This window comes from Kogia breviceps, chromosome 3 (genome assembly GCF_026419965.1).
Source record: "Kogia breviceps isolate mKogBre1 chromosome 3, mKogBre1 haplotype 1, whole genome shotgun sequence".
NCBI lineage: Eukaryota > Metazoa > Chordata > Mammalia > Artiodactyla > Physeteridae > Kogia > Kogia breviceps.
The window spans coordinates 93,288,751-93,304,168 of record NC_081312.1 but is presented as its reverse complement, the minus strand read 5'-3'; the positions used below and the strand labels follow the sequence as shown (position 1 = coordinate 93,304,168).

At 35.2% G+C, this 15,418-nt stretch overlaps 1 protein-coding gene across 1 annotated transcript in view; it reads left to right on the top strand.

Annotated features, from left to right (window-relative positions):
* The window catches only part of ATP8B4 (ATPase phospholipid transporting 8B4 (putative)), a 142,479-nt gene that overhangs the window by 50,701 nt on the left and 76,360 nt on the right, over positions 1–15,418 (top strand). Inside the window, exons 7-9 of the mRNA XM_059057924.2 lie at positions 4,274–4,482; positions 7,232–7,275; positions 12,023–12,188. Of these exons, the coding sequence (XP_058913907.2) occupies positions 4,274–4,482; positions 7,232–7,275; positions 12,023–12,188 (419 nt within the window). The remainder of the gene's footprint in view (positions 1–4,273; positions 4,483–7,231; positions 7,276–12,022; positions 12,189–15,418) is intronic.

Here is a 15,418-nt window from a genome sequence, read left to right as displayed (position 1 = left end):
AAGGCTAGATTCCCAGGTTCCTTTTCCTTCTAATGTGTCCCCCACAGTGGCAGAACGAAAACCTATTTGGAATAGTCTGAGCCCAAGTTCTGGTCTTGTCACTGCCACTAATAGTTGTGTGACCTTGGAGAAAGCACTTGGATTCTCTGTGCCTTAGTTTGCCTATGAAATATGTGCTCTAAAATGAGCAGATTGAGATAATTGATTTCTGAGTTCCTTTCTGCTCCAAATAATATCACTTACCTCTAGATAGCATTTCATATTTTACATAAAGTGCTTTCACATGCATTATCTCATTTATGTCTCCCCAAAATCTTTTGAAGTAGTTATTGCTGAATTTCTTTTATAAATGAGATGATTTTTTCAGGATTGTGGAGCTGGTTAGGGCCAGAGCCAAGATCCAAACCCAAGTCTTCTAACACTTGGCACATTGTCTATGTCTAAGCTGTGCATGATTTATTAATCAGCCAAGACATCAAGAGAAAAAAAAAGAGGCCAGAGTTTTCTACCTGTTGGTAAGCCATAGTATTGATGAAGATAAATGTGAGCATTTTTGTTCACCAAATAAGAACAGTGATTCTGAGTTCAGCTTGAGAGAAAAAAGCATTCCAGGGAATTTCAGGTTGCTAAGACCGAGATCTGGAAAAAGAGAAATCCCAGGTATTTCTGATTGGAGGGATGAAGGCCTTCTCCATTACGCCTTTGAATAGGTACAAGGAATAAATTAGTGCCATGTCACTTGAGGATAAAAGTGTAGAATTTACTTTGAATGCTTAACAATTCCATGTGAGCATAGGGCATTGATTTTGATAGAGTATTTCTATGCTGTCAATTTATCTGTAGTGTTAAAACATACCCAGCTACAGTTTTTTAATACATCATCTTAAGAAGTGTAGCTGTTGTACTCCCAAGGAATTAGCTTTTTAGTGTTTTTTTCCAAAATGAAAGAAGCTCGTTTCCATGTTGCTTATTTTGCCACAGAATGGGCAGAATCATAAGCCCTGTTCTTTGAGCATCCAGTTGGAAAACACTATCAAGTGTTTGATCAAACTGCTGCTTGATTATACTGACTCTGAGCATTTGTCTCCTTTTCTCTGCTATTATAAAACAAAGAGCTGAATGTTCCATTGTGACTCTCCTAAATGCTCTTTTCCCAAACAAAAAGCATACTCTTCCTCTCTACAGACTATTTTAAGGTCTAAGAATTCAAATTAATTTAGAGTACTTCCACTGACTTGAACTGCAACACAGAAGGATCCAATTCTGTTCTCCATTAATTTTGCTTAGATATTTAGGGAGATACTTTACTTTTAGATAAATCAAAGCTTCAAGTGATTGATCAGTTACCTGCATAATGCCATTTTTATGGCATTCTCAAGGTCAGGTCTTCATTGACTTTACCAAATGCCTGAATTCTAGTCTTGGTTCTGTGGTTAATTATTTGTGTGATCTTGGGCTAGTCACTTAACCTCTCTAGGTCTTAAAGTCCTTCTTTGTGAAATTAGGGAATAGAGGGTTAGATTTCTCATTCAACACTAACTGACTGCCTATGACAGGTAAGGCAGTCTGCCTGGTCCATGGTAAGTGCTAATGCTTTCTGAGTGAATGGAATAGGAAGAACAAAGCTGAATTAGAACAGCCAGCAAGGAACTTACAAGGAAATGGGGTGGGAATTAAATGAAGAATAAATCATGTTAAGATAAGGTATAAATAAATACATGCAGAATATGACATTCATTTTTATATCTTATGGTTCTACAGAGTCATAGTGTGATTTTTTTAGTTTGCGTGAAAAAAAGTGTAACCATTGAAATAGTTAGAAAACGAATTGACACCCTACCATTGCTGGGGAGGGACATATAGATGTGTCAGGTACTTATAGAACTAGAAGCATAGGATTTAGTGTTCAGAAAGGACTTGGGTGTCATCTTTTGTCTTTAAGGAGACAAATGTTCAGAGTTAGCATAATCAGGCTGCTGTCAACTTTCTCAATTTACAGATGGGAAAACCAAAGCTTAATTCCATTAACATCAGAAATAAGCTATGAGTCCCTGCTTTATTATTACTATTTTATACTGTTCTGGATCTTCTTGTTAATATACTAACACATGCAACTAAAATATTTATGAACAAAATGAGACATGAAACTGAAAAAAATCTCTTAGAAAGGAACAGCAGAGACAATGTGATTATAAACCTAGAAAATCCAAAAGAATAACTCTGTAAAACTCTTAGTAAGATAATTCAGTGCAATGTTGTATTTTGTAACATAATCACTTATTTTAATATTAAGAAAAGCTTTTAGTGTTAAAAACACTTTCCTTTAAGCCAAAAGCAACTAAAAAATTTTCCCATCAATAAAAAGATACAATGTCCAGGAACAAATCTATCAAGCTATGGTGTGGACCTATGTGAAAAACAAAGTGAAACAAAACGAAACTAAACTCTTTACCAATAGAAGTACTTTTTCAAAATTGAATTCCTGGGGAGATTTATTTATTTATTTTTAATTTATTTATTTATTTTGCGGTACGCGGGCCTCTCACTGTTGTGGCCTCTCCCGTTGCGGAGCACAGGCTCTGGACGCGCAGGCTCAGCGGCCATGGCTCATGGGCCCACCCGCTCCGTGGCGTGTGGGATCTTCCTGGACCAGGACACGAACCGTGTCCCCCGCATCAGTAGGCAGACTCTCAACCACTGTGCCACCAGGGAAGCCCTATCCTTTTTCTTGAAGTTGTGTTTAAATGTTATAAAATATCCATTCTTTTCAAATAATTAAGAGGTTAATATAACTTTAATAAAAATTCCAAATAAGTTTTATGAGAAAGTTGATACATTGATTCTAAAGTTTATTTGATGAATACATTGATTCTATCAAGGGGAATAAATGAGTGATTAAAGCTAAGAATTTTTGAAAAAGAAGAGAATAAAGATGTTCTTACCTCTTTCCAGGTATGCCAAATTTTATAAAGCTACAATAATGATAACAAGAGGTACATTAATTAACACATTAAGGAACAAAATTGAAATGCCTAAAACAGATTCTACTGAAGAAATAATTTATATGTGACCTGGAAGCATCTCAACACAGTAGGGGAAAGGATTCAATGTTCAAATGGTGATGAATAAACTTTGTAAAAATTGAAATTAGCTTCTCTGTGCACATCCTTCAGAAAATTCTAATTGCAATAAATAATTAAACGTGGGGAAGATACCAACAAAGAACTATAAGAAAAGTATAGATATCTGTATATATATAATCTTGCCATAGGGAAGGCCGAAGCAAAGCTCCCTGAAAAGAAACTATAAACAGAAACTATAAACTATTGATAAATTTGATTGATTAAAGAGAGAAAACTTCTTTGTGTCAAAAATAGTAGAAACAAAATTAAAAGATGAATGATAAACTGGGTAACATACTGGCATAATGTATATAGATACATATGCCATATATATATATATATATATATATATATATACAATTTTTACAAATCAATAAGAAATACACTAATACCTGAATAGGAAAGATGAAATAGGCAGGTAATGCAATTAGATAATTCTGAGAAGAAATATAACTGACCAATAAAACTTGAAAAAAAAATTCAATTCACTGATACAAATAGAAATGCAGTCAACAGTAATGAGATGCCATTTGACTTGGCATAGACTAAAAGATAATTTTCAATAATCTAATGGTAGAAACTTACATTGTTGTAACTTTTTTGGAAGTTGATTTGGCTTTGTGTACAAAGTCTGAAAACGATTATACCCTTGGCTTTAGAAATTCCACTTCTAGAGCTGGAAAATCATAAATCACCACTAGATCATGAGACAATGCTCTTTTCAATGGGCAAAGTAATATGACAACACAACCTGTTTTTACTCAATAGCTATTATTATTATTGCTTAGTGCTTCATGGAGATACTCCTTTCTACCTCTTTTGGCAAAGTGAAGCCACATCAAACAACTAAAATGCTATATTAGAAATCTCTACTGGGCCTATTTAATGTAAGTAGAGAAGCATAGAACATTCCCTAAGGCTTTATGCAAAACCAGCTCATTGTTTCAAGGTTCTACAAGGAAATGACTTAGAACATTTTATGAACAGACTCTGCTGAGATGCCTCTGAAGGTCACTAAGACCTGGAGACAGAGCATCCACATTTTCTTGTAAACTCTGAAGACTTTGGCAGACTTCTTGCTTTGGCAAATCTTTGTATCTTCTGAAATTGATGGAGTATTTCTCTTTTTTTTTCCATTTTAATGATGAAAGTGTGGAAGTAATTCGTCTGGGACACAGTTATTTTATAAACTGGGATCGGAAGATGTATTACTCTGGGAAGGCAACACCTGCTCAAGCTCGGACGACAACGCTCAATGAGGAGCTAGGCCAGATTGAATATGTTTTCTCTGACAAAACGGGTACCCTCACTGAAAACATCATGACTTTTAAAAAATGTTCCATTAATGGGAGAATCTACGGTAAGGGAAACAGTTCCTTTTTCCTGATATTGTTAACAGTCCTTAAAAAAAATAAGCAACACTTTTATTTTTTAATTAAAAAATATCTGTTTTTCTGATGAATATGGACACCACCAGCATCTAATAACATAGTGCTTGGCACATAATAAACACTTGGTAAATATTTGTTGGATGAATGTTTAATAATTCAGATGAAAACTTTGAATCTGTTACCATTCATAGGTAGAGATGGGGGTTAGATGTGATACTGTCTAAGGTTCCTTTCAGTGTACCAACTGTGTGATCTGTTCAGTGGTGCTTGATAGACCCATATCCCAGGGAGGACAAGTTCTTTATAGGCTGATTTATCTCAGTAAAAGCAGTATTTTGTACTTGCTTCCTAACAGCTCTGGAATTGATGTTAGTGTGTGTATTCATAAGAACTTACAGTTCATTCCTGAGAAGTCACACTGTATAGGGCTACTCTGAGTGGTCAAACTGTTTCAACAATATCCAGTTCCTGTTTGTATGCTTCTTTTAGGATACCTGCTCTGTTTTGGATTTTCAGGCATTCTAGTAATATGTGACCCTTGTTACCCCGACTTTGGCTAGTTAGCAGACAGTTCCTTCTGTTGAGAGCACAGTAGCCTCCCAGAAGGGTCCTGTTGGGTTCCTCTGGACTCCCAGTCTCACTTCACTGGACTCTGAGTGTACAGTTTCTCAATATAGAAATCTCAGGAAATAAAGGAAATCTGAGAAAGAGAGGGAAAACTTTCCTTTGTCTCCTGATGGGAAACTTCACACATTGCCAAATAAAGTAAGATTTGACCCTGAACAAAACTAAGAAATACAAGTTGATTTTCATGCTCTCCTACCTTTTGACCTCCCTCTGCTATCCCACCCCCATAACCCATGGTCGCCATGGTTTCCTCACCTCTTTTCTGACCTGCCCCTGTCCTGCTCCACCCTTCTCTGGTAGTGGACCAGATGATTTTCAAGCTGGACTTCCACAAGCCCTCAGTTACATTGTGCATTTCTGATAGCACTCTTATTAAGATGATAAATAAAATAGAACCTTTTCTTAAAATTTATTCTTTTGATATTATTTTCAGAGGCTTTCAAAATATACAACCCAAAGAGCAGTTTAAATGAGAAAATTTCTGTTAGAGTATTGGAGATATTTTGAATTTTGTAGACCTTTTGGATTCTTTTGCCATGGCACTTATTGATAATATAATAATTATAATAATATCCCTTCTAGGAAATGACCCTAAAGCAATTATCAGACACGTGGACCAAGATTTATTTGTAGATATGTTTGTCACAGGGTGATTTTTAGAGAAGTCCCTTGCTTTTCACAAAGTATATATCCCAAGATCTTTGCGAATCTCCAAATTTACAAATCCCATGATAGCTTGTAATTTCCCTCATAAAAGGCAGGAAAGTAACTGAAAGATTTAAGTAACCCCTTTAGACCCTTAAATTTATATAGCCATTCTAATTTATAATACATTTACTATTACTAAAGCACTCATAGAATGTTCCAGAATCACTTCTTCCCCCCCATACAGTTGGCCTTATTTATATCATAGATCCAGGCCTTGGGAAAATTTGATATTCTACTCTGATTTATCTAAAGCTTCTATTTTCTTTCTCAGAACTATTATTTGCTTAGACTTCTTCAATTTTTCTTCACTTTCTTCACCAGCCTTTTGAAGAGGCTTTCTTTGGGAGGACCATTTTGCCCAAAGACAGTTTTATTTTGCTTTTAACATTTATCAGAGTTATAGCATAAAGGGCAGTGACTGGCACATAACCGTGGTGAGTTTGGGATGTAAATTCCAGGTGCTGGGCTAGGTTCACTCTCTAGCTCAGGTACTCTTCCCACACAGCAGCCTCACAGTATTCTAGATTTAGACCTGAGCCCCAGAAAAACAACCAGTAACTCTTTATCAAGTGGTTTTTGGGTCACAGTATTGTGTAGTGAAAAGAGAGAGATTTGAATTAAAAAACCTACTATGCTAACTTTTTAGTTTTAGTTGAATCATGTCACTTTGAATTCTGTTCTTCAGTTCTGTCCTCTATAAAACAGGAATGAAAATCTGTTTTTTTGTTTGTTTTGTTTCATTTTTTTTTTTTACAATTTTTCGTTCCTGTTTTTAAAACGCCTATATTTTCCAATATATTTGTAGTAAGCACATAGCGGCTTTATACTAAGAATAGTTATTTTTAAATGTTTGGCACATAGGTGGCTATGTTTTCTGACTGCAGAAGGCTCTGACATGGTTTCATGTTTACTTGCTAATTTGACCTTGCCATTATAGATATTAACTATGGATCTGGCCCAAACCAAGATAGACAAAGATGTACTCACCAAGCTCTAGCATTGATGAGAATTGGTCTGTCTTGGATATCATTTTGGATTCCCCAACAGTGGGTATAAAGTGAAAAACAAAATTTGTCTCTTGCAAACATCATAGATAATGTAACAACAGAATGATAAAATTTACAGATAAACATGATTGTGATCTTATTTTGTTTTAATGTGTACTGCATTATAGTTCTATCTTGGGCAAACATGAGTATCTTTCTGTGTTAATCGCTGTTATCTACCATTACAGTTTGGAAACACTCCTTAAAATGTCTAGGTTTGAACTTATAATGTCATCTAGTAGTAGTGGTTTAATAAACAAGTGTATTTCTTAAAATTAAATGACTAAATCTAGTTTCAATTTCATTTATTTTTAATTCTCAATTTTTGTTTTGTCAGGTGAAGTACATGATGTCCTGGGTCAGAAGACAGAAATGACTAAGGTGTGGAGGTGATAAAATTCATTCTTACTTTTAATTTCAAATTGTATGTGCTTTTTAAAAATGATGAGTTCCTAGATGCCTGATTTCCACTATGACCAGATGAGATACCTAATATGTAACATTAAAAAAATAGATTCATATGGTTCAAAATTCCTTCTTGTCCAGGTTTCCCAACCACAGAGTTTCCTGTTTTTTTCTCTTTTAGAGATATTTATTACAGACAGGCAAATATATTTCTCCATTTTTTACATAGTTGGTAGTGAACTATACATACTGTTCTTAACTTTCTTCCTCAACAATGATCAAGATCTTTCTATATCAGTGAAAAAAAAGTGCTCCCTTATTCTCTTTACGGTGAAGAATAGTCTGTTATACCAATGTTCCTTAATTTATGTAAGGAGACAGGAATGGACATTCAGAATATTTTCAATATTTTTCTTGTAAAGAAAATGCAGCAAAAATAACAGTGTATACGTTATATCACATGGATCCTATATTCTCTAACAAGTTCCATTTCTAGAAATGGAACTGCTCAATCAAAATATATGTGCATTTATAATTTGATAAATATTGCCAAATTGTCCTCTTTAGAATTTACATCAATTTACCCTGTCACAAGCAATGTACAAGAGTGCCTGCTTTCTCCTACCTTCACCAACACAATGTTTTATCAAAGTTTTTGATTTTTGACAAGACTATGTAAAAAGTCAGTTTGCTGTGCAGCAGAAATTAACCACAACATTGTAAATCAACTATACTTCAATAAAATAAAAACAAATTTTATTCTTTCCGGTTTTAAAAAATATTTATTTATGGCTGCATTGGGTCTTAGTTGCAGCATGCAGGATCTTTTGTTGTGTCACGTGGGCTTCTCTCTAGTTGTGGCATGTGGGCTCTCTAGTTGTGGTGCGCGGGCTCCAGAGCACACGGGCTCAATAGTTGCAGTGCATGGGCTTTCTAGTTTCAGAGCACAGGCTTAGTTGCCCCACAACATGTGGGATCTTAGTTCTCCAGCCAGGGATCAAAGCCACGTCCCCTGCATTGGAAGGCGGATTCTCAACCACTGGGCCACCAGGGAAGTCCCTCTTTCCTTTTTTTATACAGGTATTTGTGGTTATTAATTTCCCTCTGAACACTGCTTTAGTTTTAATTACATAGATTTTGGCCTGTAGTGTATTAAAGTACCTTTATTTTTGTTACATCAATTTGAATATCCACATTGAAGCATGAGTTTTTAAGGAAGAACTTTAAAATTTTGAAGTGTTTGGGACTCCCCCCCCAACCTTTATTGTACTTTTTTTTTTTAAGACTAGTTCTTTGTTTTATTAATTAATTTATTTATTTTTGCTGTGTTGGGTCTTCATTTCTGTGCGAGGGCCTTCTCGAGTTGTGGCAAGCGGGGGCCACTCTTCATCGTGGTGTGCAGGCCTCTCACTATCGTGGCCTCTCTTGTTGTGGAGCACAGGCTCCAGACGCTCAGGCTCAGTAGTTGTGGCTCACGGGCCTAGTTGCTCCACAGCATGTGGGATCCTCCCAGACCAAGGCTCAAACCCGTGTCCCCTGCATTAGCAGGCAGATTCTCAACCACTGCTCCACCAGGGAAGCCCTATTGTACTTTTAATAAAAGAATAGATTTGTATATACACTAATATGTATAAAATGGATAATAAGAACCTGCTGTATAAAAAAATAAATAAAATTCAAAGAACAAACAAAAATCCATCACTGCTATAATTACAAATTATTTTTTCTTGTGATGGGAGTTTTGAAATTCTATTCCCTTAGCAACTTTTAAATATAAAATAAAGTATTATTAACTATAAAAACAAACAAAACAAACAAAATGAAACAAGAAGAATAGATTTGTATTATTTCTACTTTTTTGGAATTTATTTGGGTTTTCTCTGTGGCGTAATATGATCAATTATTGTCTGTGTTCCAGGGTCCTTAAAAAGATAGCTTATGGGGCTTCCCTGGTGGCGCAGTGGTTGAGAGTCCGCCTGCCAATGCAGGGGATGCGGGTTCATGCCCCGGTCCGGGAGGATCCCACATGCCGTGGAGCGGCTGGGCCTGTGAGCCATGGCCACTGAGCCTGTGCGTCTGGAGCCTGTGCTCCGCTACAGGAGAGGCCACAACAGTGAGAGGCCCGCGTACTGCAAAAAAAAAAAAAAGAAAGCTTATGTATATTCTGTTTTCAAGGTATAAAATTAGCTGTATGTCATTTTAGTTCTACCTTATTAATTATATTATTTAGGTCTTCTGTTTCATTATTTATTTTTTATCTATATTATCCGTTTGGATTAAAGAGGTTAACTAAAGTTTTCGGATAATTTCTCTCTCTCTCTAGCTCCTATATAGCCTGAAGTCTTCATTTTATGAGTATTGATGCTATCTTGAGGTGCATTGATGTTCACAGTGGTTATATTTTTATTATGAATGTGCTCTTCTTTGACTCATTTAATTCTCCTTGGCCTGGATTCAACCTTATTTAATTTTAAGATAATGTCCCCTGGTTTCTTTTGATTTGCATTTGCCCACCCCTTATTTCCAATATTCCTAAATAACTTTGTTTTAGATGTGTCTCAGGTATAGCAGAGGGTTGGATTTTGCTTTGCAGACAATTTTTTAATAAGTGAGTTTGGGCCATCTACACTGGCTCTGTTAAATATTTTAGGTTATACTTTGTGTCTTTATAATTTTTAATAATCCTCCTTATGGACTCTGCTCTGTGTATGTGCTTCTCTTGTAATATTTAGGAAAGTATTTTATTGTTTCTCTACTGTATACTTTCAAGAGTTTATACAATACTCAATTTTTTTTATAAGCAGTGTCTATCAATTTCCTAATAGGAAAAATGGTAAAATTATTATATTTATCCTTCTTTCCCTCACATTTTCCTACTACTTGTATTAATGATGCTTCTTAATCTTAAATATACATAGATTTCTCTTAGTTGATTTGAGTTTTTAAATGATATCTTCTGACCTTCAGATACTAAAATGAGGAAATCAGGATTTTCTCCTAATTTTTAGCAGTCTTTTCTACATGGTCAATGTATATAATATATACATTTTGTTTTGCCATCCTATTCTATTTCTTTTATATTTAGTTCTTCAGTTAGAGAGATTTGGTGCTTACCACTAACTGCTCCCTTTCCCACTGTTTTTCCAGTTATCTCTTATTTGGCTGAAGTATCCTCTAGTTTCAAGATGGGTTCATGAAAAATATCTGTTCAGAACTATCTGTTGACTTTGTATTTGAATGACAGTTTGACAGGCTGTAATCTCTTTAAGTCATAGTTTCTTCCCTGGGTGGGGTTTAGGGAAGTCTAAAGCCAGTGTGTATTTTACTACTTACTAGTGAGTTTATAATTTTTCCCCCTAATGTGTGGTTGTTTTCAAACTTTATTACATGAACAAAACAATCTGTGATTAAATAAGTCTCTATGATTCTGGGATAAACACAACTAATGGAGTATCTTGTATACTGGTATGTCTTCTTATATACTTGGATATATAAGCATTATATTTAAAATATTATTCTGTGGTCTCCAAGACAAACTATATATTAAAAGTATTTTCCCAGTAACTGCCCTTGCAAAAACATGATCAGAGGTCTAGTGCTTTGAATAATAAACTTAAAAGTTAGGAGTATGTTTTGTGCTTTTCAGAAGTCAGTGAATTAACAGAGATCTTATTTAGTATTAAATTATCTACTATTTTGTTCTGTTCTTTATTGAAACCTATTTCTTTCATCTTGGTTTTTTTTTTTTAGTCAACAAATTTTTAAGTGAACAGTAAACTATTATTAACAATGAGCACAATGTTGTACTGCAGATCCCAGAATTGTTTCACCTTGCATGTCTGAAACTCTGTAATTCTCCTTGAACTGCAATTCCCCACTTCCCCATTCTTCTAGTCCCTGGAAACTACCATTCTACGTTCAGTTTCTGTGAATTCTACTACTTTAGATACCTCATATAAATGGAATCATGCAATATTTGTTCTTTTGTGAGTGGTTTATTTCACTTAGCATAATGCCCTCAAGGTTCATTCATGTCATAGCATAAAGACAGGATTTCTTTTTTAATGGCTGAATAATATTCCATTGTATATACATAACCACATATTCTTTATTTATCTGTTGATGGACATTTATGTTGTTTCTACCTCTTGGCTATTGTGAATAATGCTGCAATGAACACGTGAGTACAAATATCTCAAGATCCTGATCTTAATTCTGTCATTATATTATGCAGTAACTCTAGTGAGTACTCTGTAATCAAACACATTAATATTTTTATAACAGAAAATATTAATTCACACTAAGTAGTCTTTTAAAAGTCTATAATTAGGCACATACCATTCCAGGTCAGATATTGCTGCCAAATGAGTTCAAGTCAGGTCAGGTTTTGCCATCAAGTAAGTTTTGAAAAAAACTTTCAGTTTTCAGGGCTTCTTTGTATTTTGGAATTGAAGTAAACATTTGAGAATCTGTACATCCATTGGATATTTTTCTTTCCCATATGCTTTTGGAAGGTTTACTGCTCTGGTGGTTTACATAGCTCTGAAATGAGAAGATAATATTTAACGGTAATGAGGAAACAGAAAGCCATTTTAGTGCCAAGCTTTTGAGGCTGAAAAATCATACAAGCACTAAAAATACTTAGAGGAAGTGTTTTTGAATTTTAAAAGATTGTTGTTGGAATGAAATCTACAGTTTCATTGTTGTTGTTGTTCTCCTACAGAAGAAAGAGGCTATGGGTTTCTCAGTCAACCCCCAAGCAGACAGAACATTTCAATTTTTTGACCACCATCTGATGGAATCCATTAAAATGGGTGATCCCAAAGTGCATGAATTCCTTAGATTACTTGCACTCTGCCACACCGTAATGTCAGAGGAAAATAGTGCCGGTAAGTGCAAAGTGTGTCTGAGTAGTGAGCCTTGTTTTTTAAATCAGCATTGATATTTTTATTAAAAATGTTTGGAATTGGAAGGATTTTCTAATTCAGAATATAGCATTGCATGAGGGGTTTACCTATCACTAACTGTTCTTTGTATTTATTTATATCCTGAATGTTTTCCAAAAGATATGGAGAGACTAAAGGAAAAGAAAAAGAAAAGAAATAGGAACAAAAAAAAGATGAGGGCCTAGATATGCCAGTTAAAGGAGATGAAATATTTTTTATGATTGAGCACTGTATTTGACTGTGAGCTTCCTGGTAGGCAGGGCAATCAGAGAAACACTCTTGAGCCACTTAGCTTTCACTATTAACATGCACATCTGATAGATGCACATAGCCATCAGGTGTATGCTTAGAATGAATTTTCCCAGTAATGGAACAGATTTACACTGATAGAATACTTGTGTTTAGTCCCCATTATGAACAAGTTCCACACTACCAGGATGGTTGTTCAAAGCTCAGGTTCACAGAAGAGAACAAAATCACCTGGGCCACTTTAATATTGAAGCAATGAGGCAGGTAGACAATGGACGGTGAATTGGCTTCTTGCTCCATTTGGGCCCAGTCTATTCCATTTACAAATTTTATTTCTTTCTACTATCACCTGTTGGGTGAAAATTACCACTCAAGTAATTTCAACTCAAAAGTGAAATATATATAGTCTGCAGACTGTATATATGTTTGTGTGTGATATATATATATATGTATGTGTGTATATGTATATGCATATGTACATTTGAATATATGTTTTCTTTCTCTATATATATTTTTTTCTTCTTTTTTTCGTTGTTGGGACTGCATTCAAGCCATAGTTTTGTCCTTGATGATGCTGGACTAACTCATTCCTCTGATTTTAATTGCTGTGAGGATTCACATAATTATATTTATAACTTAAACTGATATTTATAATACTAATGTATCTGAGGATAGCACAATGCCTTCAAGTAAATTTCTTTTATCTCTGGCTTTGAGTTTATTTCATTTTTAAAGCTCTATTTTATTTTAATAGCTATCTGTTTTTATTTCAATATCATGATATTTTCTTAGATCTCTTTGAGGATATTAATTATTCTTAATTTGAAATCTTCTCTTGTTTCCTCTATTATGTTTCATTTTACGGAATGTTGTTTTTTGAGTTCTGTGTCTAACTTTCATGTTGTTCTCAAATGTTTGCTGGTTTGTGGTTGCCTGTTCCTACTTGTGTTTGAGAATCCCTGTTTGCCTCTTGGTGAATGTAGGTTCTGATTATAGTGGCCTGTCTCCCAAGATTGTGGGGGAGAGGCACAATACATAGATCATCTTCTGGGTATGGGGTTCCCCTCTCCTGGAATTCCTATGATAACTCAGTTTAGCTAACTTACTTTTTCAGATCTAGTGCTAGGAGTCTGTGCCAGAACCCTAATGTGAGACAAAGTTATACCTAAAGTCTGGGCTGGAAGAAAATATCAGTCATGGAGTTCCTTTCTCTCATTAATTTATTTCTTTTATCCTTGTGGAATTCTAAAGCTACTTCTGGCTGTTTTCAGCTTTGGTCTCCAGCCCCAGCATTCAAATCTTAAAAGTTTCCTTAGGTGGATTGTGTACTTTGTGTAGAAGAACATTTTCAAGGTTTCATCCTGGGGCAAATGTCACTGCAGCCTGCTGTTCGGAGTAAGCTGGCAGGAGGAGGAGCCCAAATGGTCTGGGAGAGCTGAATGGAATTCTTCAAATAATTTTATTCATGGTGCTTCCAAGACCACTTCTGCTTTTCTCATTTGTTGACTATAATTTGGAGACTCTTTGGGGGTTGCTTTGACCTCTGTATTAATTTTCTTTTTCAAATGCTTTGAGCTGTGTTTTTCTCCTTCCTTATTTCTTCATTTATCAGATCTACTTTTTATCTTTCAGACATTTCTCAGATTTCTAGTTTACTGACAATATTCATTCTTCTTTTTTTTTTAAACATCTTTACTGGAGTATAATTGCTTTACAATGGTGTGTTAGTTTCTACTTTATAACAAAGTGAATCAGCTATACATATACGTATATATATCCCCATATCCCTTCCCTCTTGCGTCTCTCTCCCACCCTCCCTATCCCACCCCTCTAGGTGGTCACAAAGCACCGAGCTGATCTCCCTATGCTATGTGGCTGCTTCCCACTAGCTATCTATTTTACATTTGGTAGTGTATATAAGTCCATGACACTGTCTCATTTTGTCCTAGCTTACCCTTTCCCCTCCCCATGTCCTCAAGTTCATTCTCTACGTCTGCATCTTTATTCCTGTCCTGCCCCTAGGTTCTGCAGAGCCTTTTTTTTTTTTTTTAGATTCCATATATATGTGTTAGCATACGGTATTTGTTTTTCTCTTTCTGACTTACTTCACTCTGTATGACAGACTCCAGGTCTATCCACCTCATTACAAATAACTCAATTTCGTTTCTTTTTATGGCTGAGTAATATTCCATTGTATATATGTGCCACATCTTCTTTATCCATTCATCTGTCGATGGACATTTAGGTTGCTTCCATGTCCTGGCTGTTGTAAATAGAGCTGCAATGAACATTGTGGTACATGAGTCTTAAAGTGGGCACTGCTTTTCAGTTTACCTTTATACTGAGAGAATATCCTTTCTAGGGGCTCAGTTTTAAGAGGTGGTCTCCCATTAGACTTCTTTCCCTGGCCTGTGTCTTTTCTAACCAAAGCCTTGAGAGACTGGAAACCAATGAGCAAGTTCTCTTGGTTTAGAAAATGCCCTTCATTTATTCCATTTTTTTTTTCCGGTCTTTAACCTGAACAATGACTGTTTTCTAGCCAGTCCTGTGTGCATTCACAAATATTTAAATGTTTTGTCTTTATGGGCTATGTAGCTCTTTGCAACAGGGGAGGTTGATCCTGGCACCTACTCCACAGTGTTGCCAGAAGTGGGAGTTATCATATCATTTCATGGGTAGATCAAGAAATTGCTTTAATTTTTTTCTTTTTGGAATTTCAAAAATTAATTTATGCCTATTGTAGCAAGTGAAACCATACAATACAAAGATTTATAAAGGCAGAGCTAATAATTTCTTCCCTGAATTTTAATTCCACCTCTACAGGGGTAACCAATGTTAACATTTGGTGTGCATACTTTCACACTTTCTATTTGCTCGTATATATATGAATATATGTAGATGTGTAGGTGGTTTGTTTTTAACAA